Source organism: Onthophagus taurus, chromosome 10, assembly GCF_036711975.1.
Source record: "Onthophagus taurus isolate NC chromosome 10, IU_Otau_3.0, whole genome shotgun sequence".
NCBI classification, from domain to species: Eukaryota; Metazoa; Arthropoda; class Insecta; order Coleoptera; family Scarabaeidae; genus Onthophagus; species Onthophagus taurus.
Window position 1 is genome coordinate 2592393 of NC_091975.1, and position 26720 is coordinate 2619112.

At 30.9% G+C, this 26720-nt stretch overlaps 2 protein-coding genes across 3 annotated transcripts; both read right to left on the minus strand.

Moving 5' to 3' along the window:
• Positions 1–1334: 1334 nt before the first annotated feature.
• LOC111428120 (protogenin-like) lies at positions 1335–24950 on the minus strand. Of its 2 annotated transcripts, none has more exons than XM_023063526.2 (16): positions 24789–24950; positions 12195–12503; positions 11989–12133; positions 11730–11798; positions 11214–11422; positions 11042–11160; positions 10590–10812; positions 10330–10524; positions 10111–10248; positions 9869–10060; positions 8321–8636; positions 7950–8262; positions 7693–7897; positions 7376–7638; positions 7210–7326; positions 1335–7146 (listed from the first exon to the last, which is right to left on the minus strand). In XM_023063526.2, the coding sequence occupies exons 1-16, from the start codon at positions 24853–24855 to the stop codon at positions 6952–6954; spliced, it is 3075 nt and encodes a 1024-aa protein (XP_022919294.1). In that variant the 5' UTR covers positions 24856–24950; the 3' UTR covers positions 1335–6951. The 2 variants fall into 2 exon arrangements, with proteins under 2 accessions (XP_022919294.1, XP_022919293.1); XM_023063525.2 differs by having other exon boundaries at positions 10327–10524; positions 24789–24949.
• On the minus strand, positions 21324–24082 carry LOC111419892 (piggyBac transposable element-derived protein 4-like). The gene has a single exon (XM_023052777.2). The coding sequence runs from the start codon at positions 23434–23436 to the stop codon at positions 21670–21672; it is 1767 nt and encodes a 588-aa protein (XP_022908545.1). The 5' UTR covers positions 23437–24082; the 3' UTR covers positions 21324–21669.
• Positions 24951–26720: the final 1770 nt, after the last annotated feature.

A 26720-nucleotide genomic window follows, 5' to 3' on the forward strand; every position in this document is an offset into this window, starting at 1 on the left:
ATAATTAATGTTTGTAAACAAAACTAACCTTACCTCACATTCCTTCACGCTATAATTGACATTACAAAAGAAAACTTCACGCTATAATTGCCATTACTAATTGCCAAAGAAAACTTCATGGTATAATTAATGTTTGTAAACAAAACTAACCTTACCTAACATTCAGCGTCTGAAGACACAGGGCTAAACCCGAAACTTAAAAATATACAACTTAGCGCTGAATAACAATTAAAACTAGAACTAACACTTGCACTAGAACTATACTCTGTTTTTAAACCAGGAGGAGTAAACGCGAAAGTCAGATTTACACTGGGAAAAATCACCAGAAAATATCACTAGATATTTTGGCGGTAAATTTAAATTAATAATTATTATTTATTTATTTACATACAAATTAACATTGAAGTTATGAGTATATTTATTTCAAAATATAATAAAAAAGGGTTTAAGAACACAAAATATACGATAATGACACGAAACTGTCGAATTATCAATTACCTAACCTTCAAATTCAAAATCAAAATTCAAAATTGCCTGTGTGTGAACCTTTCTCGCATTCAACTAATCACGTGCAAGGTCAATCTGGTGACAAATTTAAAATACTCCTCCTGGTTTAAAAACAGAGTATAGTAATTAGTATAATAGTAATAATATTAAGATATAATTTACAGATTTTTATTTCGAAATTAAATTTAAAATTAAATTCTTTTTTAAATATTTACTTACGCCATCTAGTGGTCATTAACCACATTAATCGTATTTTTGACATTTTACAATTTTCTTCATATCTTAAGATTCTTTCAAAATTTTTCGAAGATAAAAGTTTAATTGAATCGAAAAACAATCAAAGTGTTTGTTTAAATACTCGAAGTAGTTATTTGTAGTGATTTAAAATTCAATGAAGTGTTTTTAATGGCCAAATTAATTAGGAAAGTTTTGACAGGTAATATAACCTCACTTTTTAACTTTTTTTTAACTTTTATGGATTTTGAAGAATTGGGGCGATTTATTTAAGAAAAACAGAGTAATTCGAAAAAATGTATAAAGTTGTTTTTTAATAAGCTTTAATAAGTGTCGTTTAAGCAGCCTGCGATTTTCCTGACTTGTTGGCATAGGTGCTTCCTCTTCAATATTACCATAACTTGATAGTTCAACTTTCAAGTGCTCTACTATGTTCTAGCTTACATCGAAGTGGCTCTTTCGCTGTTGTCATGCATTAACTTTTTGAGCAGCAATAGACGATTGTTTTCCGCAAAAAGGACCGCGTCATCAGCATAACAAAGGATTAAGGTTTTAGTAATATAATATTGGATTTAATTAAAAGAAATAAAAAATAGTTTGGGAAATATTTATTTTTAAATTACAATTATATCGCATTCATTCAATATCGTACAAAAATATATTAATCAGCTCATTTGCACGTCTTGTGTCATCATATTCATTTTTCTTCATCAGTAAATGTTATAATATATTGTACAATATACTATTTTTTCAGTATTAACATTAATAACAAATGTTTATGTACTAATACAGAGACCGAAATGTTGTTTTTAAATTTTATTTTGATGATCGAAATCGCGAAAGTTAAATTGCGTTTATTTATATAACCCGGAATAATAAAAGTAAATGAATCCGTTTAAAAATCATATCACACACTTAGTTTATTTATTAAGTAGTTTCGTGATTTCGATTCATTCAATAACTAAAACTAATTTCGAGATGTTTGTTTAAATATTTGGGGTGTGACAAAAGAGCGTTTAATAGCCTCATTAACTTGTTATTAATTTTTATTTTAGAAACGACGCGATATAAAAAGAAAACTTAGCTTATAACAAAAAGCGAAAAATTATTTACAAAGTTTCACAAAACAAAATGATTCATAAAATATTCGTGAAAGAATAAATATTGAAACGGATCGGAATACTTTTATGAATCAGATTTATTTTATTTTAACAGGTTTTCGTGCCCTGAGACAACAAAAATTAAATAATATGGGTGTAAAAAAAGTTGATTAAAGTTAATTTATTTCACTTTTGTTACACCTTGTATATAAAAAAAGAGACGCGATATATTTTTAATGTAGTGTTATAGTGTGTATTTATTTTGTTGAGGTAGATTGGCCAAAAAAGTAATTACAGTCAAATTCCCCTAATTCGAACATTTATATTTCGAATTATTCTCTAAAATACTAGATCTAGAACTAGAAACGTTCGGGTTCTAACGTTAGTGTTGGTTTTAGTTGTTATTCAGAGTTAGATTGTTGTATATTTTTCATTCAACTAAAATTACTGCTAACATTAGACCTAGAACTAGAAAGTTAGATCGTGTAGTGTTAGTTTGGATTTATAAATCATAACGACGAAGTTTACGAAAGAAATTTTAAACAGTTAATTTATTTAATTATGATATCTCAATTCGTTCTTGAGATACGATTTTTTTTAAATTATATTTTTAACACAAAAATAAGGGATGAAGCATAATCCAACGTCTTGGCTGCTTCGTTTTAATTATTTGTTGGGCACCTGATTCTTTTTTCGGAAGTGTTAAACATTGAAATTCAATTAGTGCGTTTTATTTTAGTAAAATGACATAAGTTTTATTTGAAATGTTTCGAGAAAACCAGTAATTTTTTCATTTTGAGTTTTAAAACCAAAAAAACGTTTTAAAACCGCTTCGCCCCGTCATCTTAACATTTTTTGTTTATTCACCTCCAGTATTCCTTCTTCACACAATAAATTAAGGAGGGGATATTTGGAAGTTGATTCGCTAATAACGCATTTTAGTTGATGTGCGGGCATTTAAGGGTGATAAAGTGGTTTAGAAAAATAAAACTTATTACTTGAATTCAGTGATAAATACGTGCAATATTTATGCTAAGTGTTAGGTGATATTAGTGATGTTGAGATCATCGGATTGCTATTTTATGGATGTTAGAAGGTATCGTATTAATTCATTTTTTTTGTTACAATAAATTATTTATCTTTGCTTTCCAGCTGAGCTTCGAAGTAAAATCCAAAGGAAACAACATCCAATCGGTGAGTCGTTTTGAATTTTATTAGGAGATAATTAAGTAGTTTTTGTGTTTTAATCAAAATTCTTCGAATGGGCATTACGACATAATTATTCAGGCAGGTGCAAGCTTTCGTTTGAGATATAAAACATTTTTTTTTATTGTGGACCATACTTTCTATCGAGACGTTGATGGCTAAAATTGATCAATTAAGGAGATAATTGATGTGTTTAATTAGTTAGTTTTTTGTGTTTTAGCCATCTTCGGGTTTAGCCATCTTGAGAGATGTACGGCTAAACCCAAATCTTTCTAGGTATAATGTTAGTACTAGTGACAGTGCAAGTGTAGCCACGGGGTTTAGCCACAAACGTCTCTAAAGACGGCTAAACCCGAATGATTCTAGTTCTAGGTACAGTGTTAGGTCTACATAGTAACAGCGCTAGTGTAAAACTAACACTAGACCTAGCTTTAATTATTATTCAGCGCTAAATTAAACACTAAACCTAGAACTAAAAACATTCGGGATTATCCGTCTTTAGAGAGACGTTCGGTTGTTTCAAAGTTTTCTTCCGCTCCCTTGGCGATTCGACTTAGGGGAATTTCACTGTATTTATTTTACTTTAATGGGGTAAGTATTTTCCTTTTTAATTTTAATTATTACATATAAATTAATGTTTTTTGTATTAAGTTTTCTTAAGCAGAACAAATAAGTTATTTTTTGTTTTGTTTTTGTGGATGCTCAAAAAAAATTGTTATTTATCTCCCTGAGCAGAAGCACTATTGCAAAATAATGTATTTCGTTCGTTGTATATTTACATTTAACAAAGAAAAGGAGGTGCTATTTTTCTATTTTTAACAATTTATAAAATGTCATCGATTATTTCATTATTCAAAAATGTAGATTTGTGCTAAAATAAACTTTTTTGAATATCAAAAGTGTTTTTTAACGATTTTATTGCACTAATCGCAGGTATATACGTTGATGTCTCCCTTATTTATTTTTTTAAGCGGATCTTTTGAACTCGTTACTTGTTTTGACATAAAAAAGATCTACTTTTATAAAAAAATATATTACGGAAAATATTATTTATTCTATTATTAATTTCTTTAATGGAATGTAACTTTTTAATTAAAATTTTCATTCATTTCGTGTTCTGTGTCAAGAATTAAGATCAACGGATTACTTCTATTTCTATATTGTTGCTATTTTTATTTAAAAAAAATCTATAGGAATGTTTAACTGAGGTACTACAGTATCTTTTTTAAACAAAGCTTTCCTTTATAAAAGGAACACTTCACTCTTAATATTTTGTATTGCTTCCAGATAATATTTCCAATAATAATATTTAATAATTATTAATAATATTAAAAAAAAAATAAAATACTTTTTTTTTGTGATTTTATCCCTAATCTTATACGCTATGAATACCTTTTTAAATATATACAACTTTTAATGTTAAAAAAAAATTAAGAAAAGTTGATTAAAATTAAAAGAAAAAATAGTCCTTTGGTAACTAAAAGAAGAAAATTAAAATAATAATAATACAGTTAAAAGAAAAATGTTGAAATTAAATGTATAGCTTGATGATTAAAAAAAAGGAATTAATTAATTATTAAAGAAACTAATCTTTGGATTGTATCGGTAAAAAAAAAAGATAATAAAAAGTAATAATAGCAATAAGTTATCGGTAACGTTATAAATTAAATTAAAACAATCAACATCTTACAGAGAAAAAGGGAAAATAATAAAACACTTATTCAAATAAAAAATACTTAAAAAGACTCGTTCATACACTTAATTAATTAAATTAATTCATCAAATCGATTATTATTATATTCGTTTCGAAATTAAAACGAAAACTTTTTTTACATCTTATACAATTATGATAAAAAAATTCTTTTTCTTCATTCATTCACTCAGGTACCTAAAATGTACAGTGGAAAATACCGTACTATTTTTATGATAATTCTTTTTAACACACAATTTTTTTTATCTTTAGAAATATAGAATTTATGTAGCTAAAAATATCGACTCACATAGTTCTCTCATTTTTAGCTCAAATTTAAAAAATTTCTTCAAAGTTTTTATGTTTTCAACGATTAGACAAGATAGGTACATTTGCCAGGCGTCAAAAGAACCAATTGGAACTTCAACTGATGTTGCAATTAGAAAGCCAATGTTGAAGGATTTTATTTTATTTAACCGAGGTCGCTTGCGGCCGAGGCGTTACAAACTGATTGAATATTAAATAAGACACACCAAGAAACTCTTCAACAGTTTATTGGGCAACAATGGATAACATATCTTACTACGACTTGGCTTAATTACAACAAAAAAAGATTAGGCAACACTCTACAGCCGGCAATGATTCTTTAAAAAGGAACACTTTTGGAGAATATAATATACTCATTTAATAGTTTTCTCAGACATAGAAAGACATAAAGAAAAGGTATTTTTTCAACTATAAGGAACTTTCATAACTTTCTTGATGTGTTTCTTTATTAAAAGCAATCATAAACTTCTTGTAAAAAGTACATAAATATTTAATTAGTTGGCGATTTTTTAGCTACATTATAAGATGTTATCCAATTCGTTTATTTTGATTTAAATAGCAGTAGAAAAAAAATTGTGTGTTACATTATAATGAAATTATTTTACAATGAATGCGATTATATTTTTATGATTTTTTTTGTTAAAATTTATAAACGTAGGGAAAAACTTGCAATCTCATACGAGGAACACACAACACGACGATTTTTAGTTTCGTTTTCTTTCAATTCGGAAGTTTCCAAATTTTTTTCATCTTAAACATTATAAGTCTCTTTCAGTCAATTTACGGGACAATTAACGAAAATAACTTCGTTCGGAAAATTGTTTCATCTTTATTAAATAATAATTATTTCCAAATTTATTTTGGGAGAGTATTTTGATTCTAATCAACCATTTTTTTTTAATTCCAGTCTTCATCGCTACTTCCCGTAACAAATTTCTTTAATTTTCGTCTCCTATTAATTATTATTATTTATTATTATTATTTTTTTTTTGAGCAATTCGACTTTTTCTTTCTTTTTTTTTATTTAAAAAATTGTAAAAAAATCCTAACTGTTTCTTTTTTAATTCTATTGCATGTAAAAAATAGGAATACAACATCAGTCTATGTAGTGATACAGTAAAAACCTCGATATAACAGACTTCGGATAAAAGGGACAATTTTTTTTTGTTAATATCAATATTTGTTCATAAATAGAATCCATCTCGGGATATTTCCCAAGTATTTTTTTATTGGAGCTGTGTGTCTCTTAACAGCTAAACCTAAATATTTCTAGTTCTAGGTCTAAGTGTTAGTTCTACTGCTAGTGGTAGCGTTAGATTGTTGTATATTCTTATTTAACTAAAACTAGAACTAACACTATACCTAGAACCATTTGGGTTTAGCTGCACGTCTCTAAAGACGGCTAAACCCGAATAATTCTAGTTCTAGGTATAGTGTCAGTTCAACATAGTAACAGTGCCAGTGTAAAACTAGAACTAACACTAGACCTAGAATTAGAAAGTTTCGGGTTTAGCCGTGCGTCTTCTAGAACTGTAAACTTTTGGGTTTAATTAAATTTTTTCATATAACCTAGACTCCCTTCCCTGTATTAATCCATTACATCGATGTTTTTTATTGTACTTATTAAAAATTAATTAATTTTTTTCTTGATTCTATTGAGCAACGTTTTTCCGATTTAATATATTTCTCGTTTTGGAAGCAGTATGTTAATAATAAAAAATTTTTAACAAATTAAACATTTAAAAAACGATTAAACTTAAAACGTGAGGTAAACTCAAAAGCGATTAAATCGTTTCGTTAAAACAATAAAAGCGTAGCTGCTCAACTCACAATTTTGATAACAAAAAATTGTTATTATTATTATTTTTTTAAGGATTTCTTTTAACATCAACCATTAGGACCTAAAGGTGAGGAAACTTTCCTTAAAGAGGTCTGCATTATTTCTGAATCGTCTAAATAAGTCAATTGAGTTGTATTTAACGACTCCATACTGATCGTTTTTGAATTACGATTAACGCCGAAATGCGATAAAATTTTCGTGTGTAAATTCGAATCGGAAAGATTCGAATTGGAATCTTCAAACTAATTTTGGTAAAATAAAAAGTTAATACTTTTGTTTTATTTAAAGCTAAATTAAAAACTTACCTGGGGATTTTCCAAAATGTGAATGTGTCCGTTTGTTGTCACATTCACCAAAGCGGGATTTTTATTCCCAAAATTTGCGTTTCCGTTCAAGTGTTTATTTGGAAAGTCAGAATTGCCCTAAAATAAATTAATTAATAAAAACGAGATTAATTTATTGCAAATTTACTTTTGAATCAAGTTCCGTTGATGGGATTGCAGGAATATGTCCGGTTCCGTTTCCTGTAATCAATAAATTTTGCATCTCTTGAATTTCGCTGCTCACTCCCAATTGATGATGATTAGTTTGAGTTGATCTCATCTCGCAAACGTAAAATCTTGTCCGATTACGATTTGTCGATTGCGTTTTTCGCCTTTTTAACACCATCCTCACCAAACATATTGCGCACGCAACGAATGCACATAAAGAAATCGACATTCCAACTGCAATACCTAATAATATTAATAATTAATTAGTCAATACTTCTAATAATTATAATAATTGACCTAATTTTTGGTCGTATCCAACGCCAGTTTTAGGACTGTTTATTTTCCCCGTGCGTTGTTCGTTGATGGTAAATAAGATTGGATGTGGTGCCGTCACATTCGAATTTTGTTCGGGTTCTATAAATAATTTATAAGTGTCATCAGGGTCCAATTGGGACAGTAAAACCGAAATGTGATCAGTTCCGCTAGGATCAATCCAACAAGGCTATAAACACACCAAATTAGAAATCAAAGTTTTAACTTAATTAAAAAATCACCGTATTATTCTTAGCTAATGCTGTAACATTAACCGAATTTTCAACTCCATTTTGCGAAGAATATCTGACTGTATACTTCATGTATTTCCCATTTTTATGATAGGGAGCTCGCCATCGAACGCAAATCGTCGTCGAATTAACAACACGATACTTTAAATCGTTAACAATCACAGGTCCTTCCGTTAAAGTCGAAGATTCCACGATTTTACCATCGGTGAATGTACCATTTTCGTGAATTCCTCTTACATAAAACTCATAAACGGTACTCGATTTTAAATTTTTAATCGTTACGGAATCATACACCGTTTTATCGCTTTAAAACCAACATTTTTATTAATAAAATTATTTTAAATAATTAATTACTAACTTACTGTTTAATTCCATCGTTTTGATCGCAATCCTTATTCGAATACGCCTCGAAGTAACATATATGGAAGAAAACGATGTTTTTATTTGTACAAGTCCAATTTAATTGTACGCTGTTGGCACGTTGTTGATTTACGTGTAAATCAATTATCGTCGGATCGTTTTCTTTTTGTTTATAACGTTCACCTTCTTTTATTATCTCCTTCGTTTTCTCATTATTGTTTGGATTTTGCGGAAGTGCGAAATTAACCCAATTGCAAAAGGCTGATTTTGTTGTAATCGAAGCTATTCTAAACTCGTATGTTTTACCCGTATCAAGTTCTTAAAAAGAAAATAAATTAATAATGTTTTAACTTATTACAAAAGATTTTTGTCCACGACTACCTTATAATAAGATATAATATATACCATATAAATGAGTTTTCTAAAACAAACTAATAATAATTATTTGAAACGTAAAAATTTCAAATAACATCAATAAATTATTTTTTTTAGGACTTTCTAAAGCTTTGACATTAAAAAAACGTAAAGAAATTCCTTTTTTCGAATGATTTGACGTTTCATAAAATTGACATCTAATTTTGACAAATTGTTGTGAAGTTGGTTACAGTTGGTAACATTGCATTTGTGTCACATTGACGTTTAAGTTTATTCAAAAATGTATTTAAAAAAATAAATTTTGATAGTAGTCGTAAACAAAGTATAGTATTCTACTCACATATAATGAGCTATTATTCACTCAGGTTAATTAACCTTAACTTTAGTGAATAATAGCCTTCATTATATGCTCGTAATATACTATTATATTGATCAAATACATACAGTGTATTTCACCTAAAATGCAATATACAAAAACATATTTCCATAGAAACCTACTTACTTTGTCCCACATGAATTGCCACATGTCTGAATATATATAGTTGTAGGTCTAATGTTAGTTCTAGTGACAGTGCAAGTGTAAAACTAACACTATACCTAGAACTAGAATCATTCGGGTTTAGCCGTCTTTAGAGGCGTGCGGCTAATAATCGTTTATTTGCAAGTTTTTTTAAAAAGAAACCGTTGTATTTCTTGTAGTTGTCAAAATACGATTTAATACACGTGGTTATCGCTAGATGGGGGTAATAATCAAAAAAATTTCTCTTTAAATTTAAAGTCGTTAATAATGCCTTTGATCACTTTGTCATCTTATGAATATTAAAAAATCAACTTAATACTATAATTTTGTCATTGATCAAAAAGAAAATTGTATAAATAAGTCGGAACTTAAATGATGTCAAAAATGACATCTCATGGACCATAAGTTTCTCAATTACTATCGCATCAGTTGTTGGTGTTCTATAAGCATCAATAAGCCTTCTTAAAGTTATCTCAGTGTTATCAAAAGGACGTGACCTTTCTCCAAATAAAACTTTCCCTTTGCAAAACTACCCAATGCCTGTACTATTAAGCTATGTTGCATATTATGTGGGACAGTGCAAGTGCTTAGTAGTTTCGTAACTATGGTTACTGCATTCATATATTGCCAGTTATATGAAATTCCAAGTAATTACCTTTAATAATCGTTGAATTTTTAAAATTAACATATTTTACAGATGAGTAATTAGCTCCTAAATATCTCCATTGTATTCTATAACGAACTGAATTTAAATCGCATGGAAAATCACTACTTATTGACGACCAAGTAAGATTAACCGAGTTATAATCGTTTCGAGAAATTTTTAGGTTACGTTCACCAATTGTACCTAAATTTATATAAATAAGTATTTTTAATGAATCAATATCCATTTATTACCTGTTGAACAAGTGACTGAGTTAGAATTATCACTTGCAGTAATCTTATACAACCGAGATATAAACGAGTATTCAGTTTTGGGTGATAAACGTCCAGCTAAATAATAAGTGACGTTTGATAAATAATCCGGTCCCATTTCTAAAACAATTACATAATTAATTTCATTATGATCTTAATCTTTTTTTTTGGTTTAATTGTAAATATAATAGATACCACTACCTCCATTATATGAGTCAACAGTAAAAGCGTTTGGTTCAATATTTGGGGGTACATCCCATCGTATACAAATACTTGTGTCGTTATACGGTTGACAACGCATATTTATTGGTGCCGGTAACGGTGGATTTTTTGAATAATATTGTACTGCTAGCCAAGATCTTCCCGCTGAATTTTCAGCAACACATTGATAAATCCCTAAAAATTAAAAAAAAATACAATTATAAGTAATTAAATAATTTTAAGCGATTACAAATTATTACCTGCGTCCGTTGATATCGATTTTGATATAGAAAGTTGAGAATTATTAAATGATTTTCGTTCAATGTTAAAATTAAACTCCGTCCCATTCACTAACCAATAAATCTTTGGTTTTGGTATACCAAAAGCGTGACAAGGAGTTCTTATAGTAACCGGAGCTGAATACGTTCTGGATTGCATAGTGTGGTTAAAATAAGGTCGTTGATGAACAACAACATTATAAATCTATAAAAAAAGGAATTCAAATTATTCAAAAAGTCAACATATTTAAAACAAATATTTGAAAAGTTGTGGTTTCACAACAAAGAAATGGGTTCAACGTCCATCTCGTCCTCGACAACCGTTTGCATTCGTAATTATGGACCTTCTAAGGCTTAGAATCTAAGCGAAAGTTAAAACGCGCTAACCACGAAAACCATCAAGATCGAAAAGAAGGATATGATCTCTGATTCACCTGATCAACATTGTCGATTCCGTTCTGTGCTGTGCAAGTGTAAACACCTGCTTCTTGAGCCGTTATATTCTTCAGTAAAACAATTGTAGAATCATTCGCTGACGGTAAAAATCTTTTCCCTAATAAATTAAGTAAATTTAGGCAAAGAGATGAATACATATTTATTTATTACCTTTAAACCATTTAATTGTCGGTACTGGCCAGCCGGAAACAGCACAAAATAATCGGACATCTTCACCAACGAGAACAGTTATATTTCGATCTAACCCTAAATCGAGTATTTTGAGGGGAGTCTGTTTTTTAAGAGGATGTATTACTTTTAGAACCCCTTTTTTACTTTCCTTCGGTTTGTTTTTAAGAATTGGGTTGGTAACGTTACAACTATAAGAAGTTTAAAGATATAAAAAGAAAAATTATATGAAAATTTGAAAATAATTTACGTTTTGTCGATTTAATTTGACAGATAGTAACAAGCGCCATCTATTAAGAATGATATTAAGTTTATTTGAAAAAAGTAAATGTTTAAAACATATTTTTAAAAATTAAGGTGACTTAAATTAGATTTCTGACCACTTTGGTCATTAATTTATTTAAAAAAAATATAGATGTCGCCACTTCGAAATATAACAATTTAATTTTGAAAAATTAATAAATTCAACAACGTAAATTAATAATTAAACATTTTTACCTATAAATATTTATATCTGAGGAATGCGTATTTGTAATTAATAGAGATCCCGATGGGAGAGGAACATATCTGAAAATGAAATTAAAATTGTTAAAATTCTAATGATTTGTCGGCAACGTTGAAAGCAACGATATTAAATAACTGAATTTTAACCTTGACATTTGCCATACACAAATCAAATCATTATTAAAGTAATCTCCCAATAAAATTTTAAACGAAAAAAAGTTTTAATAAACACCGAATTAAAGCTATACATTACCTTGTTGTTTGAGGTAGAGGTTGATTATTGCGGAACCAGTCCACATCAGCTTTAGGAAAGGAATGAATTCTACATGGCAATACTATAGGTTGCCCTTCTTCAACAGTTATGTCTTCCATTTGTTCGGAAAATTCTTTTCCAAGAACTAAAATAACCAAGATTTAATATTAAACAATTTATAACAAAAATAATTATTGTATATTTACTGGCTAAACGTAATGTTGCAGGACTGGAAAGTAGGGCCCCATAATCGTTTTTGAGATAACACTGGTAAGTTCCCACTTTTTTTCCAGACACCTTCGAAATGGTAAGGGTGCCGTTATCGTGCACTTGTAATCGAGAATCATTCCCGATTGCGTTTCCGTTATAAAGCCAGCGGATTGAAGGTACAAGGTTGCTTTTTGGGGAACAAGAAAAGCTTGCCGACTGTCCTTTAGCCACAATGACGTCCTGTGGGTCCGACAACGTTAACGAGAGGCTTGCATTTTCAAACACGCGCGCATCAAAACAATCAGCTAAAAGAAAAAAATATATATAAATTATAAAAACAAAAAAACTTTATTTTGATATATCGTTGATAAACGGAGGACGATTTCGAATAAAGATCTGACCATTAATCATTGGACATTGCGCGTATGATTTTCTTTTGTGCGCAGAACAAGTCTTAAGCGAGATACACGTATTATAAGTTACAATGTAAGAGCGTCGGTGCAATTTTATCTCGAGCTTGAAACCGATTTATCAAAACAAAACGCACGATACGAAGGTTGCTGTCCGTGTAGTTTACCATCAATCAAGTCCATTGTAATCGAGAATTATCATTTATTTGTAGGTTTTACCTACGAATAAATGACACAAAGTGGTAGAATGTAATAATTTATAATAATTTGTATCATTAAAAAGTTTTATACAGTAGCAAAATATCTTATTAATAACCATTCGATATCCGCAATAAATCATTCCGGAACGTTATCATCCGCATGTAAACGACTTATTTAAACGTAAAATAATCCGGTAGCTATTTACAAAGACAATTTCTTCGTTGCTGTTGTCCTCCGGAAACGCATCCTCCTCCTTCTCCCATCTTGTAGCATGTTTTAGTTTCTTTCTTCTTATGTTGATGTCTTTTTTCCGTCGTTTTTGCAAAGGAAGTTCTAAACGTATAAACTTTTTTTCTGCAACAGCTGCTTCTCGAATGTATGTTTTCTTTTGATATCACTGACCCAGTCGGTCTCAATTCTCTTCTGAATACCGTAGGTCGTTTGAAATAGAAAAAGGATTCGGTCGACGATTATCATCGCGTTTTAACCGGGGCTCCGGGTCATTATTTCAACCGGTCTCTTCAAAAGAGATCATAACGTTCGAAACGAGATCGAAAAGAAGACGAACGTAAAAAAATTAAATAATAAAAAAGGGGGATTTGGAACGAGGCGATACAAAACCAGTCTAATTTTTTTTTTTGCAGCAAGAATAAACGATTTTAAATATTTAAAAAAATTATTTATCCCCTTCAATTATGATTAAAAATGAATTTGATGAGTTTTATAATAAAAACTTTCATTGAAATAACACAACATAACCTATAAACGAGATGTGTCAAATTTTGACACATTGAAAATTTCCGAAATAGTACAAATTTGTAATAATAGATGGTAGCAAGTGGTAGATCAAATTTTTTTTCATTAACAGTACTTCATTATGTATTTAAAAATATATAATAGCCGGACATTATTTCCAAAGAATGGCGAGAGAGGTGATTAATTTTCTTGCCATATATTCAAGGACTTCTTCGTCCTGGGCTACTACCACTTGGTCGTCAGCTAAATTGTCATTTAGAAAAAAATTATTTCTATCTATGCAACCCCCTTCTCTAAAAAGAGGGCAACGACCCTACAGCAATGTACTTGGAGTGTCCTACTGCTGCACTATTTCCGCAAAATCGATAGTTTCAACCCCTTCCATCTCGATTCGAGGGTTTTCGTTTGGATATCGTCCGTTTCGTGGCCCCATTTCGCCCTCAAAAAAAATATTTATTCATACCAAAAGGAGCTTACTCTTTTAAATCAAATCAATCGAAGAAAAATTTTTACAAAGAAAAATTTTAAAGAAAAGAAATAAAAATACCTTTAAGGTATTAAAGGTGGACTTTGTTTTGGGAATGAACTTTTATGTAGACATTTAAAAAAAATTGGACGACTTAAACGTTTAAGCCGATTTTTTTCTTTTGATGAACCACCCTCGGGAAAAAAATTACGAATTAAATTTAAAAGTAACTTTTTCATTTTAGCTTTTAACTTAATAAACCAATCTTTTATAAAATAAATTTTTTTCAGGTTGAAATCGAAAACGATAAATAACCACTGTTGTTGTATGTTTATATATCCATAGTACAACTCCTACATGTTCAGAGCTTTCACGGTCCGTTGCTCACCGTATGGGTCAATAACTTTCGTTGACGACTCAAACAGACATTTTGTGTTCGTTACGTGTAAATTTTCGACTTCCGCAAACTTTATTTCCGTTAATTTAAACACAGCAAATTTCAAATTTTTTTTGTTCAGTTAATAACAAAGTAAATAACGTCCTTTTTGTTCTCTTATTTATTGGTTCTCTGTCAATTCGGGGAAAAGTTTTCAGAAGTGTCGTATATAGAAGGGGCCCCAACCTGATTGAAATACTTTTACAAAGGCTTTTGACAACAACGATGAAAGAAAACATTGTGACGTAGTTTTCTTTATCGAGCGTGTTGGAAAATTTTCTTGCTTTGATCGTAACAATTTCTAGTTGGAAGAAAAAAATGTGATTGAAAATGAATTTGATGAGTTTTATAATAAAAATTTTAATTGAAATAACAAAACATAACCTATAATCGAGATGTGTCAAATTTTTGACACTTGTATAAATGTATAAATATTACCAACCTAAACAAGATATTTTTTTAATGCATTTTTATCTCATTTTAATGATTTAATTTTAATCAAATGTTACAGTATTAGTACATATTTAATAAATTAATGTATTTTCTTAACAAATTTTTAAAAAACTACATTTTCTTAGGGATAAATTAATTCATTATGTACTGCCATCTATTATCAGAAACAAATACTATTATATTATTATTGTTAAGCATAATTTTGTGATATTTTAGGTTTAAATAAGTTTCAGTATCATTAATTCATTAAGATGTCTTTTCATTTTAATTCACTTCAAAAACAAGCACAAATTCGTGTAGTTTAAAATTTAAGATTTTTAATTTGAGTTAGTTTTAAATCTGTCAATGTCAACAACAATAAATTATTAAATTATTTTTTTCCCTCAATTCACTGTTTTAATTCAAATCAAATATTTTATTTTTATAATTCAAATAAATATTTAATTAGTTTCATTAATAAAAATTTTACTAAAATTCTAATTCTTTAAATAATTCTTTTTTATTTTTTTTATCGTTACTTCCTGCCATCTATTATAGTAAATATGTACTATATTCTTAATGATAATTATTGACGTTTGACATTTTAAAAGAAATTTTAACCTCAATATAACCTAGATTCGGGATAATGATCAATTTATTTTGATATACTATAAAAAAACCTTAAAAACCAGCTGTAAGCAAGTATTTGGTGTTATAACACAAGAAATAACCTTTATTTTATCTTAGATTTATTCTAAAAACATTAACAATTAATTTGATTGTTGTTTTTTAAGGGATTCACTTTGTGTGATTTATCTGGAGCATAAAAACCTTTAACAGAACTAGAAGAATCGCAATTTATCGAATAATCGATGTTCGTTGATACTAAACTCGTAATATCCTTTTTTATTGCTTGGATTTCATTCAAATAAAAGTAGATCTAACAATAAGATTATGTTCAGTGATTTAATACTTTGAAATTTGTAGAAACTGCGTATTAATAATTAAAACTGATAGATTTATCATTTAGAAAATTGCTTAAAAAGCAAATAAAATAGATACCTCAATGAGTTTTAAAAAAAGTAGAAAATAAGCATAATCAGCGTGTTCTTCTAAATAATTTAATAATAACGACGCAAAAGACGTTGTTGTCGTCATTATCGTCGTTGTTGTTGTATAAACGTATTGTTTTTGGAACAATCGTTTTGCCAAACGACTTTCCTGAGGGTAAATTCGAAACGATCTAGGATTGGGGAAGCTGACGACCGACTAAAACTTTATCGGGTTTCCTTTTCAAACGGTTGTAAAATGTGGAATAAAGTTTACTCAATTGTTATTACCGGTTGTAAGTTTCGAAATAATTAAACGTAAAATCTAAGAAAAATGATAAAGTTTAAATGATCTTCGTGCGAACAAGAAGGAGAGCGGATCGAATTCGCATGAATTGGATAGTAATAAGGTTCTTTCTAATGATCGGGTATTCGGTTATTATCCTCTAAACGACTTCCTGTTTGCAAACTTCCTTCCTGTAGTTGTGTTGAGATTCTACGAAAAAATCGCATTCAAATTCACTCTCCGTAGAGAACCTAAGCGTGTAATCAGGACTGTTTTGAACTTCCGGTTCGGTTAAACGTCTAATTTATTAGGATTATAAACTTTATTGTACACGAATCGAATTAAAATGATTTCAATTCGATTTTTGGTTTGATTCTATTTATTTATTAAAGCAGATTTTATTGATTGTAAGATAGTTATGCTTAGTGAGATCGGGTTTATCTTTAATCTTCAAAGGTAAAACAGGAAACGGTTATTTATATTTATACCCCACGGACATACGTTTAATATATTATGTATTTAAAGTTAGGATAATGGAACGAGTTTATGATTTGTGGCGTTGGTTTACCGTTGCGAATAATGTATACATTTTCAGAGAGATATCTTTAATTTTAATCGGGATAAATTAAACTTACCAAAGTACATAATTATTATTATACGAGGTTTGATCAATCCAGTTCTAATTTTACGTTTAAAATGTTGTTGTTGTGATTCCTTTTTAAATAAGTATATTTAAATTTATTATAACGAGTTAGATACTTAGTTTTATCGTTATTTTAACCAAATGATACCCAAAAAAACGTTTTTGAACAATTTAAAAGTTCCCAAACATACATATTTAAAGAGGCAAAAACCCAACACCCGGTCACTTACACACATAGATCTGTGTATGTGAATTTCAAATCGTTTCCCGAATTCTGTTTCGTTATTTATTTATTTACCCCTTATTTTTCGGTTTTGTTTTCGTTTATCGTCGCGCGGTCACGGTCAAATTTTATTCGGTAAACTTTAAGTAGTAAAAATTTTAATCGATTTACGTTCACCATCTGCAAAGTCGAGAAATACTTGAGAAGCGGATGTTAATGGTCTGTTTTAATTGGTTTACTGCCCGATGATAATTGCGGAATCAAAACCCAGGTTGCTTCTGGGAGTTAATGGGACGAAACATTAATCTAGTTTAACGAATCGGCTCGTTGCCCGGAGAATTATTAGCAGACAAATTGAATTTTCTCAATCTCAATATGTATAGGTAATCGAATAATCAGTTAAATTTGAAATAAAAATTATTATGTTTGGTTCGTATTTATCTAAACCACTCCTTTATTGACGTTTTTTTTTCTTGAAACGAGAGTGTAATGCACTCCGAGTACAAACGTGTTTAGCCGCACCTTTTCACACAATAATTTTTTTCAGTTTCGCTTCTTTAAAGAGGAGTGGTTCCAATTTCATAATTGCTTTTAAGTTATCATCAAAACAACCCACCATTAACTTTTACTTTTCCCTTCATTATTAACCATACAAAATTATTATCAAAAAATAAATATTTTAATTTCGATTTGATTAGGATAACGAAGAAAGCAAGGAGAGTGTCGCTGCTGCTGCTACGTCCCATGACAAATTGAAAAGTCGTAAAAAAACGTAACCTTCGGCTTCGGCTTCGTGTTACCGTATTGGCAATATTCGCAAACTTAATTCGGAGAACGGTTTATAGGCGCAAATAAATCACTATGTCGTAGCGATACGACTTAACCTTGGCGAAACCAAAGTAGCCAAACCGTTGGTTGTACAGAGTTAAAGCTTTTATTTCTTCAAAAAAAGCATGAAAAAATCTTTCTACTAACTTATTTTTAAAAAATAAGTGCTGAACTTAATTAAATAATAATAAAATAATTTATGCTACACTTTCTCGCATTTTTATATGACATCGATGGAGTAATTATTTAGGTCTTTCTAATTAGCACTGAATTTGTCATTTTGTTGAATTTGTTACAAAAATTAATATGTTGATTATCAAAAAAGTTCTGAAACGGATAAAAAAAAGTTGTAATTTTGGGTTATTCTTTGTAGTTTTATGTTGATATGGATCGATGTAGCGTCCCGATCGCAAGCGACCTAGGCTTAAGTATCATACGTCAATGATAACTTTGTATTTTTATGTTGACACAGTATCGATGTATTGCCTCAACCGCAAACGATGTTACAAAGACTTCGTCTACTCCTCTTTACATCCTTGATAAACTGAAGAACGCACAATATCTATCATCCCTTGATATCAAGTCTTCTTAGCAAGTTCTTATGTTTTTACAATTCGAAAACTAATGCTATGAGAAAATGTGATTGATAAAATTGTAACAGACAAACAAAATTTCAAAATAAACAAAAAAACGATAAATTTGGAGGGATAATAAACACAGAAGTGCTTTGACCCAGTTAGTTTCATTATCGGACGTTACACTTTTATACAAACGGAGAATAACGAACGTTAGTGACGTCATCCGTTGCCTTCGATTTGTTTGTTATGTTTTAAAAAATAATTGTAAAAAAAAAGGCGAGGTAGGTAGAGTTCAAAGAAATTTTTCTTGCTAACTAACCGAATGAAGAGAAAGACAAACTCGATATCTTTTTAAAATAATCACCTCTCGAAAACCACCCACACATCTCTCGTTTGGAATTTATCACTTATTGTTGTTAAAGAATCAACCTTCCATTTTTACTCATACACGAATCATCTTGTTAAATTTATGATGAAATTTTTTTTATTTAAAGTTAACATTTTTAGCAATATATTTCGATTATTTTAATAAAACTTCGACCTACTGACATTAATTTTTACCAATTATCCTATATCCATATTGAATTGAATACTTTAACGAGACGCTCGTTACCCAATTGTTCCTCCCAGAAGAGGGATGGAAATGTAGGTCACAATTTACGGGGATAAATTCGAATATTATATACAAAGGGTGTATAGAATTTTACAATTTATAGTTATTCGAGGAAATGATGAATGATGATTTTTGTTGATGTGCGGTGTTTTATTTGCCGTTTTATTCAGCATTTTATTTGTCGTTTTGTGGGGGGCAATGAACGTTCATTGCTATCGTTAAAAAGAAGTCGCCCGATGATGAGAACGTTTGATGTTTGCCTTTCACTTACGTTTTATCTCGCGTGCGCGGATATAGACGACGTTAATCTTATTTACCCCGAGTAATAATATCGCTTTAGATTCAAAACAAACTTTTAAAAAACTTCTAAATTTCAAATGTATCTCATAATTCGTTTTTTGTAATAATCTAACTCTTCTAAATTATACGCTTTGCATTCTGTTTGAAAACAATTCCAAGAATTTCCTAACGTGATTAACATAATGTACAGGTTATTATTTTTCGAGTTGCGTTTTTGAACGGTTTCAACGAAATAGTACCTCGCATGTTTAACGAATGAACTGTAATTACTTAATACATGGTTTGTGTTAATAACAAGTTCGCACGTGACTAAACCATTCCAAAATTGTTTTTTCTTGTTTTTTTTGAAACATACATTGGTGGATAGTCGAAGAAGTAAATACGTTTGCACATTCCGTCCTGTTTCCGGAACCTGAAAAGAAGCAAAAACGTACAGCCGGTCGGATCGTTCTCTTTGTGACGTAATCGTGCAGATATCCGCGAGGAGTTGTGCGGGACGAAGTGGCCCCCTCACGTTGACCTTGACCCCGGGGATTCGTTCATCCCGGACTGGTTCACCGGAGGAACCCAGCTCAGTGACCTGGTAAAGCATCCAAAGAGGCAGTCTCGAACCAAGAAAGAGACGCAAATTCCATAGATTAGATAACGTTTTCCACGTTTCTTTTTTTTAATACCACTTTGAGTTCTTCTCTAAATGCGGATAGCTCATTTTTCTTAGCTAACAGGCGGGCGGTAAATTTGATGTGCTCCTACTGCATCTTTTTATGGGTTTAGAGGTCGTTAAGACAACGCATAAACGCGAGTGTGAATCGCGTTAAAACTGAAAATAATATTAAAATCTAAAGTGGATGCGAAGGACAACGACGACGGAGGAAAAATCCGTCGCGAAGACAAGAAATGGGGCGGCGGTATCGAGCTGATCGGCGAGTCCTTTTATCTCCCACATTCGCCTTATTTCCAGGACAACTTTCCAATCAACCCAACAACGACTCTATGCACGTTATTACCCGCACAAAGATCTTTTATACACGAATTAAACGTTATACACCGCAGTAGCGTTTCCTTATTGGTCATAAAAACATTTGAGAAAGTTGTTTTAATCGGAAGCTGATTTTTAAGATTTAAACTTAACACTTTCTAAAGTTAGCTAATTTACTAGTATTAAAGAAATCAAGTAGAGATAATAAATGATAAGTAAACCTCAAAAATTAGAAATAAAAGATCAAAATGACATATTAAAATGTCAAAATGACAGGTTAAATGTCAAAGTGACAAATGTTATTAAATTAATTCAAATGCACTGTTCTCAATCGTGTTTACTACCAAAGTTGATATTACCTCATTGATTAAAGTGTCATTATTGCTACATCAACTGCCTAAGATGCGCAAAACATGACGTTGTATCCTAAGAGCGTCACTGAACATCTCCCATCGTATTAAAAAATGCAAGAGAACTTTTACTTTAATTCCTACTACTAGGTATTAGTCCTTCCATTACTTTCTGAATTCTATATGTTACTTTATCATCTGGGAACGCACCATCTGTTTGAATATATGTATGTAGAATGTTGAATATACAATAAATTGATTCATGTTATTGATTTCAATTTTTTGACACTTAAAATTGAGGTTATGTTCGAGCTTTTACAAGTTGAATGAATATCTTATATTAAAAATATAGAAATAAATTTTAACTCAACCTCTATAAAAGCACTTTAAATTACAATTCAATTAATTTAAAATTAATAAAACAATTAACATTTAAATTAAAAATAACGGCGTTATTTAATAAATTTTCCAATAGATGGAGTGAAAAATAGACAAAGTTGAAATATATATAAAAACATGTGATATCATTGATTCATGAAAACATTTTATAGTAAAATATATACACAGGAGAAGTCTATTTAACACGTTAACGACCAGTCCTAAATTTTGTAAATTTACGTCTGGACCGGAGTAGTTTTTTGTTGAATGCTAGCACAAGGAAGTACAATAATATTTTTTCTTTGGACAATAACTTGTTTGGAAAGAGTTTTCAATAAAAAAAACATGTGCACCAAATTGGTACACGCAGTCTGATTAAAAAGAAATATATGTTAAGTTTACCATAGACCATGTGTACCATAGTGGGTCTCGACCAAAATCATTTATTCTACATTTTAGTTAAAAATAAAACAACATATTCCATTATGAATGTAAAATAACATTTTCAGTATACAAAAAAATATAAATACGTAACATTATTATTTAATTAACGAACGAAGTATGGCGCTCAAAAAAACAACTTACACACATATACGTCGCATTTTCAGAGCATGCACGGCAAAAAGAATAAACTTTTTTGGCATTTTTCATCGCCGAATGACGCCCTTCTCTTTCTGAGTACTTTTTATAGCAAGCTGAACACCTGCCCCGAGTTTTTTTATTTTCTATAGAGTGTTGCACTTGATTTTCAGTTTTGGGTTGGTTTTCCACAGCCAATAAGGCACAAACGATATTTTCGCGAAATTCTGTGATACTCATGTTCTTTCCAGTTACTTCTTTGAACACGACCATGGCATTAACTAGAACAGTGTTTGTCAATAGTTCAACTACAATTTTCCGGTACCATTTGATCCCTCGGCGTACTGGAGAACTATAGGAAGCTTTTTGATCTGAAATATCAATAAAGCCTTTAGCTGTATTATATTCCACTATGGTTGATGGTTTTAGAACAGAGCCTCTTTTCGTTGGAACTTCAACCATTTCTGGGACAGCTCTCGTTGTCAGAAATAGAACATCGCGCTTATCTTTCCATTTTGCTACTACAACTTTTGTGTTGCTTTGTTGCATCTTTATTTCGCCCTTTTTCAATTTGGCACTTGTGACTGCCTTCGGATTAAGTTTTCGGTTTTGACGCAAAGTACCAACCAAATGTGTTTGGTTATCATTCAGTTCATGTGCTAGACCAACACTTGTATAGAAGTTGTCAGTATAAAGGGTTCTTCCCGTATTGAGAAGAGGTTCCATCAGTTCCATGACTACTCTTGTAGCCAATGGCTTATCAGAGGTTTTTATACCACCACCACCGCCATATATTTTAACTGAATAAGTATAGCCTCCATCAACACAAAGTTTAAAAAGTTTGACACCGTACTTGTGTCTTTTGCCTGGAATGTACTGGAGGAAGCTTAACCTGCCCCGAAATGGAACCATTGTCTCATCGATGCATATCTTGTCCTTTGGATTGCAAAGATGTTGAAATTTTCTATTTAACATCTGTACAAGTGGAGAAATCTTATATAATCTGTCACCTGATGGGCAATTTTCATTATCAGAAATGTGTAGGAAATGTAACAATGCCTCAAATCGATTTCTACTCATGCGACCCAACTTTGCAACTTCGCTTTTATAAAGGACCTTTTTACTCCAATAATCTCGAAGCGTAGGTTTTTGATCAAGTCCCATCCAAATAATAATGCCAAAAAAACGCATAAGTTCATGTGCATCTGTATCATACCACTTAGACACAATGGAGTGTTCACTGACTGTCTCTTCACATATACCATTTAGTATCTGTTGTTCGGCGTATCTGTTTGTTTCCGTAACTAGTAAATCTTGAACTTCTTTGTCGAAAAATAAGAGGAAAAAATCAACAGGGTTTTGGTGATTGATTTTTTCTTGTCGAAATCCGGGTCTTCCAGAATATACAAATTTATTGAGTTTATCAGATACACAAACTTCACTCCACACTACATAATTACTTCTTGGAGCAACAACAGAATCGTCACTTGAATCTTTTCCAGGTGAATTAGGCCTATTACTAGGCCCAGGTGTAGGTTCTATTTTTCTTTTTTTACTTGGCAAAATAATGTCATTACTAGTTGTACTAGACTCAGAGTTCGAACCTTCGTCTACTTTGAATGTGCGGTCTGCATCTGAATCATCGTATGTGCTTTCGATTTCACTACATTCAAAGTCGCTCTCTTCCAATATTCGTCGAAGTTCTTCATCAGATAGTTCTTTGCGCGTCATATTTCTATTATACAGATACACACAACCAAAACACTTAATAAATCACATATAATCACTATAGAAGAAAGCAGTACAGTAGCCTACAACAACAATAAAATGAATTCTAACCTAAAATTTGACGTTTGTTGTTGACGGCACATTTGCAGATTTGACTGCATTTGACGTTAAAAATTCAATGACCAATTCAATAATATTCCATTCTTATAAAATTATATTAAACTTATTAAATTAACAATAATGACTTTTTATAGTTTTTTTCAAATAAAACAGGCTTCAACACTATTTTTTATCCTCTAAAAGCATAAGGAGGATAAAAAATAGTGTTGAATCCTGTTTTATTTGAAAAAATTATAAAATTACGAGGATTATCCTCATTATCAAGGTATTATAAGAAGAATAATGCCTTTTTTTAAACGCTGTAATAAATAAAAAAACCACAAATGATTTTTCCAACCCAAGGCTATCTTGTATTTCCCAGGTACCAGATCTACCAAACACCGTATAATTAAACACTATAGCTGCGTCCCTGTTAGGCCCACACGAGTTGAAACATTACATTTTCCTGTGTCCAAATAGGGTCACGCGGTCTCCCCAGAAATCAGAGTGCGCACCAATATGGTGCACATGGTCGTTAACGTGTTAATGACAGTTCAGTGTGGGGTAGTTTTAACCTCAATTCGTTTCCTATTATAAAGGGGGATTTTATCGATTCTATTGTATCGTTTAAGTGCATTTGCGAGCAAAATGGACAGGTTTTGAAAAGGGTCGTAGATAACCTGCCGGTGATGTAAGGTGAATTGATTGAGTCGAAACAAAATTTTGACACAAAACAGGTTAGAATTTTGACATATTTAAAATACGAAATTAATTTTTTTAATTATGAGTAATTCGATTTGATTCGTTATCGCTTCGGCAGGTGTCCGAACATTACGAAATATCGTGGGGGCTCCGAAGGTCCCTTCCCTTAGTTATTTTCGAAACTATGCCATTGCCGGTGTTAAAAATAAGCGTATTACGTGTTACAAAAGCGCACGCAACAGCGATCGAAAAGTGAACGTACCCGAAAACGTAGCGAACGCAAAACACGCGGACGTGTTTTCGTTTTGACAGCAAAAACCGTTATTGAAACGATCAAAATTTTATTTATTTCTATTAAAGTAACCTTTATTTTATCTAATTCTATATAAAATTCGATTCCAATACGGTATCTATTAGGGAATCAAACATTTTTCGCGTAGCCTTCTGTCTATGTATGACCGCCATATTGGTTTTTAACCAATGTATGTACACAAATCGAACGGTGGTAAAATGAAATTGATAGAAAATTTGGCCGCACCGAAGGCGGTACTTGCCTTTGTTGTAAAGTAGGGATACCCCTATTGTAAACACAAGGCCGTGGAGAAGTGTATACACTGCCATTGATGTTTCCGCATTTGTGAACAGTTTCTACCACACGAGGACACTGTAACGCGTTTGCGGTGGAACTGTTCGACTCCGAGTCGTAGTAGTACGATCATTCAGAGAGCATTTACCATTCCTCCAGTCCCTGACATGCGCAGGTAGACGAAGACGCAAGAATCAACCAAAAGAGATATATTCCAATCCCTAATATGAGAACTAAAAAAAATTAATCACTTTAAAATGAGATAGAGACCAATTCAACTATCTAAATTTCTATCCTAATATTATTGTAATATATACATACATGTGTATACTAGATTATGAATGAAATTATTGGTTGTACTATTGTAAACATGACGTTTGTTTGTTATCTAGCAGCGTAAAGGTCATGTAATTTTATCACTTTTCTATTGACCATGGTTAGGAACGTTCACGTGAATATTACACGTTTATCGGCAAAAGTAAATAAATATTACGTAACGTTTGATAAAGCGAATTATTTTTGGAATTATATGATTTAAAAGGTACAACAAAGTCAAGAAACATCTCTTGGAACGCACAACCGTTTATTCTACGAGGTATTAAATTCTATGCACGCCATTCCTGTTTCCTGCATAAACCAGCGAATTATTCTAATGCACTATTCGTCTTTAACTTGTACGGTTTGCAATTACTAGACGCGCGATCATCGTGGCATTTCAATTCAACTTAACCAACGACAACCTTTTGATTCCACCAGAATTCTATGTTGTTCTATTAGTTGTTATAATACGTTTATGTATGTACCTAGTAGAAGGAAAAGATGTTCGCGCGGAATTGCATTACAACTTACTAATTTAAACTTAGGCACGTTCTTGTTTCGTCTTCAAACGTGTTCGTGATGTTACGTGACCTCAACTTCGCACACATATGTAATATATAAAGAGAGTTGTTATCTTTGTTATTTTCTTGAAATCGATTGTTGGCTTCGGTTTGATAATAAAACGTAACGGGAGCTTTTTTCTTCCGCGTTCGTAAAGAACATCGCGTTTTGAATAAATTTATTTTATTCTAAGGATTTTATTTCTCGACATACCTAGCAAATACCATTAATTATGGGGTAGATATGTTGGATAATTACTTAATATGTCTACTGCAGTAATAAAAATGTGAGTAAACTTGATTACAGTGAAGATTCCTTGAGAGTAGGCAGGAATCTCAGGTCAACGTTGTCAATCTATGCTTGCCAAACATCAAATTTCGTTTTGATGCTCTCCTTGAAGGTTTTTTTGTTTATCTGAGTATATTAAGGACGCTCCACTAAATATCTGTTCACTGGTAACGATACTTGATGGCGTTGCTAAATATTGGCGAACAATCGGTAATAAAACAGTATATTTGTAAGCATTTTCTCGCCACCACAATAACGGATCTTCTTCCAGAAATACTCTTCTTTATTGTAATTTTGGAGCACTATCTTCATTGATGTTGCTTGATCATCTTCTACCTCACTTTCACTTGGATTGAAAAATGGATTGTACTGACTATTATGTAGTAGCTTTGAAGTACTAGAACTAGTAGCAATTGTATTGTCAACTTTTCTTTCTTTAGGTTGGGGCTATAACCCATTTTTTCATGGATTTTAATGTTGTCAGAATAACGTGAATGAGTGGTATAACCATAGAAATGCTGTTTTTGCGAGTTACTTAGTTCTTTAGTAAGTTCTTTGAAAGGTGATAACAATTTTAATAGCAGCTGAATTGTTGACAAATCATCTTGAGGATTAAAAATCTCTCCAACATGTCAAATGTGCTGTTGTTGAATTCAGCACACATCTTCTCATATCTTCAACATTTAGACTTATTTATGTTTGGTTTTCAGAGTAAAAGATTTCTCTAAGTATT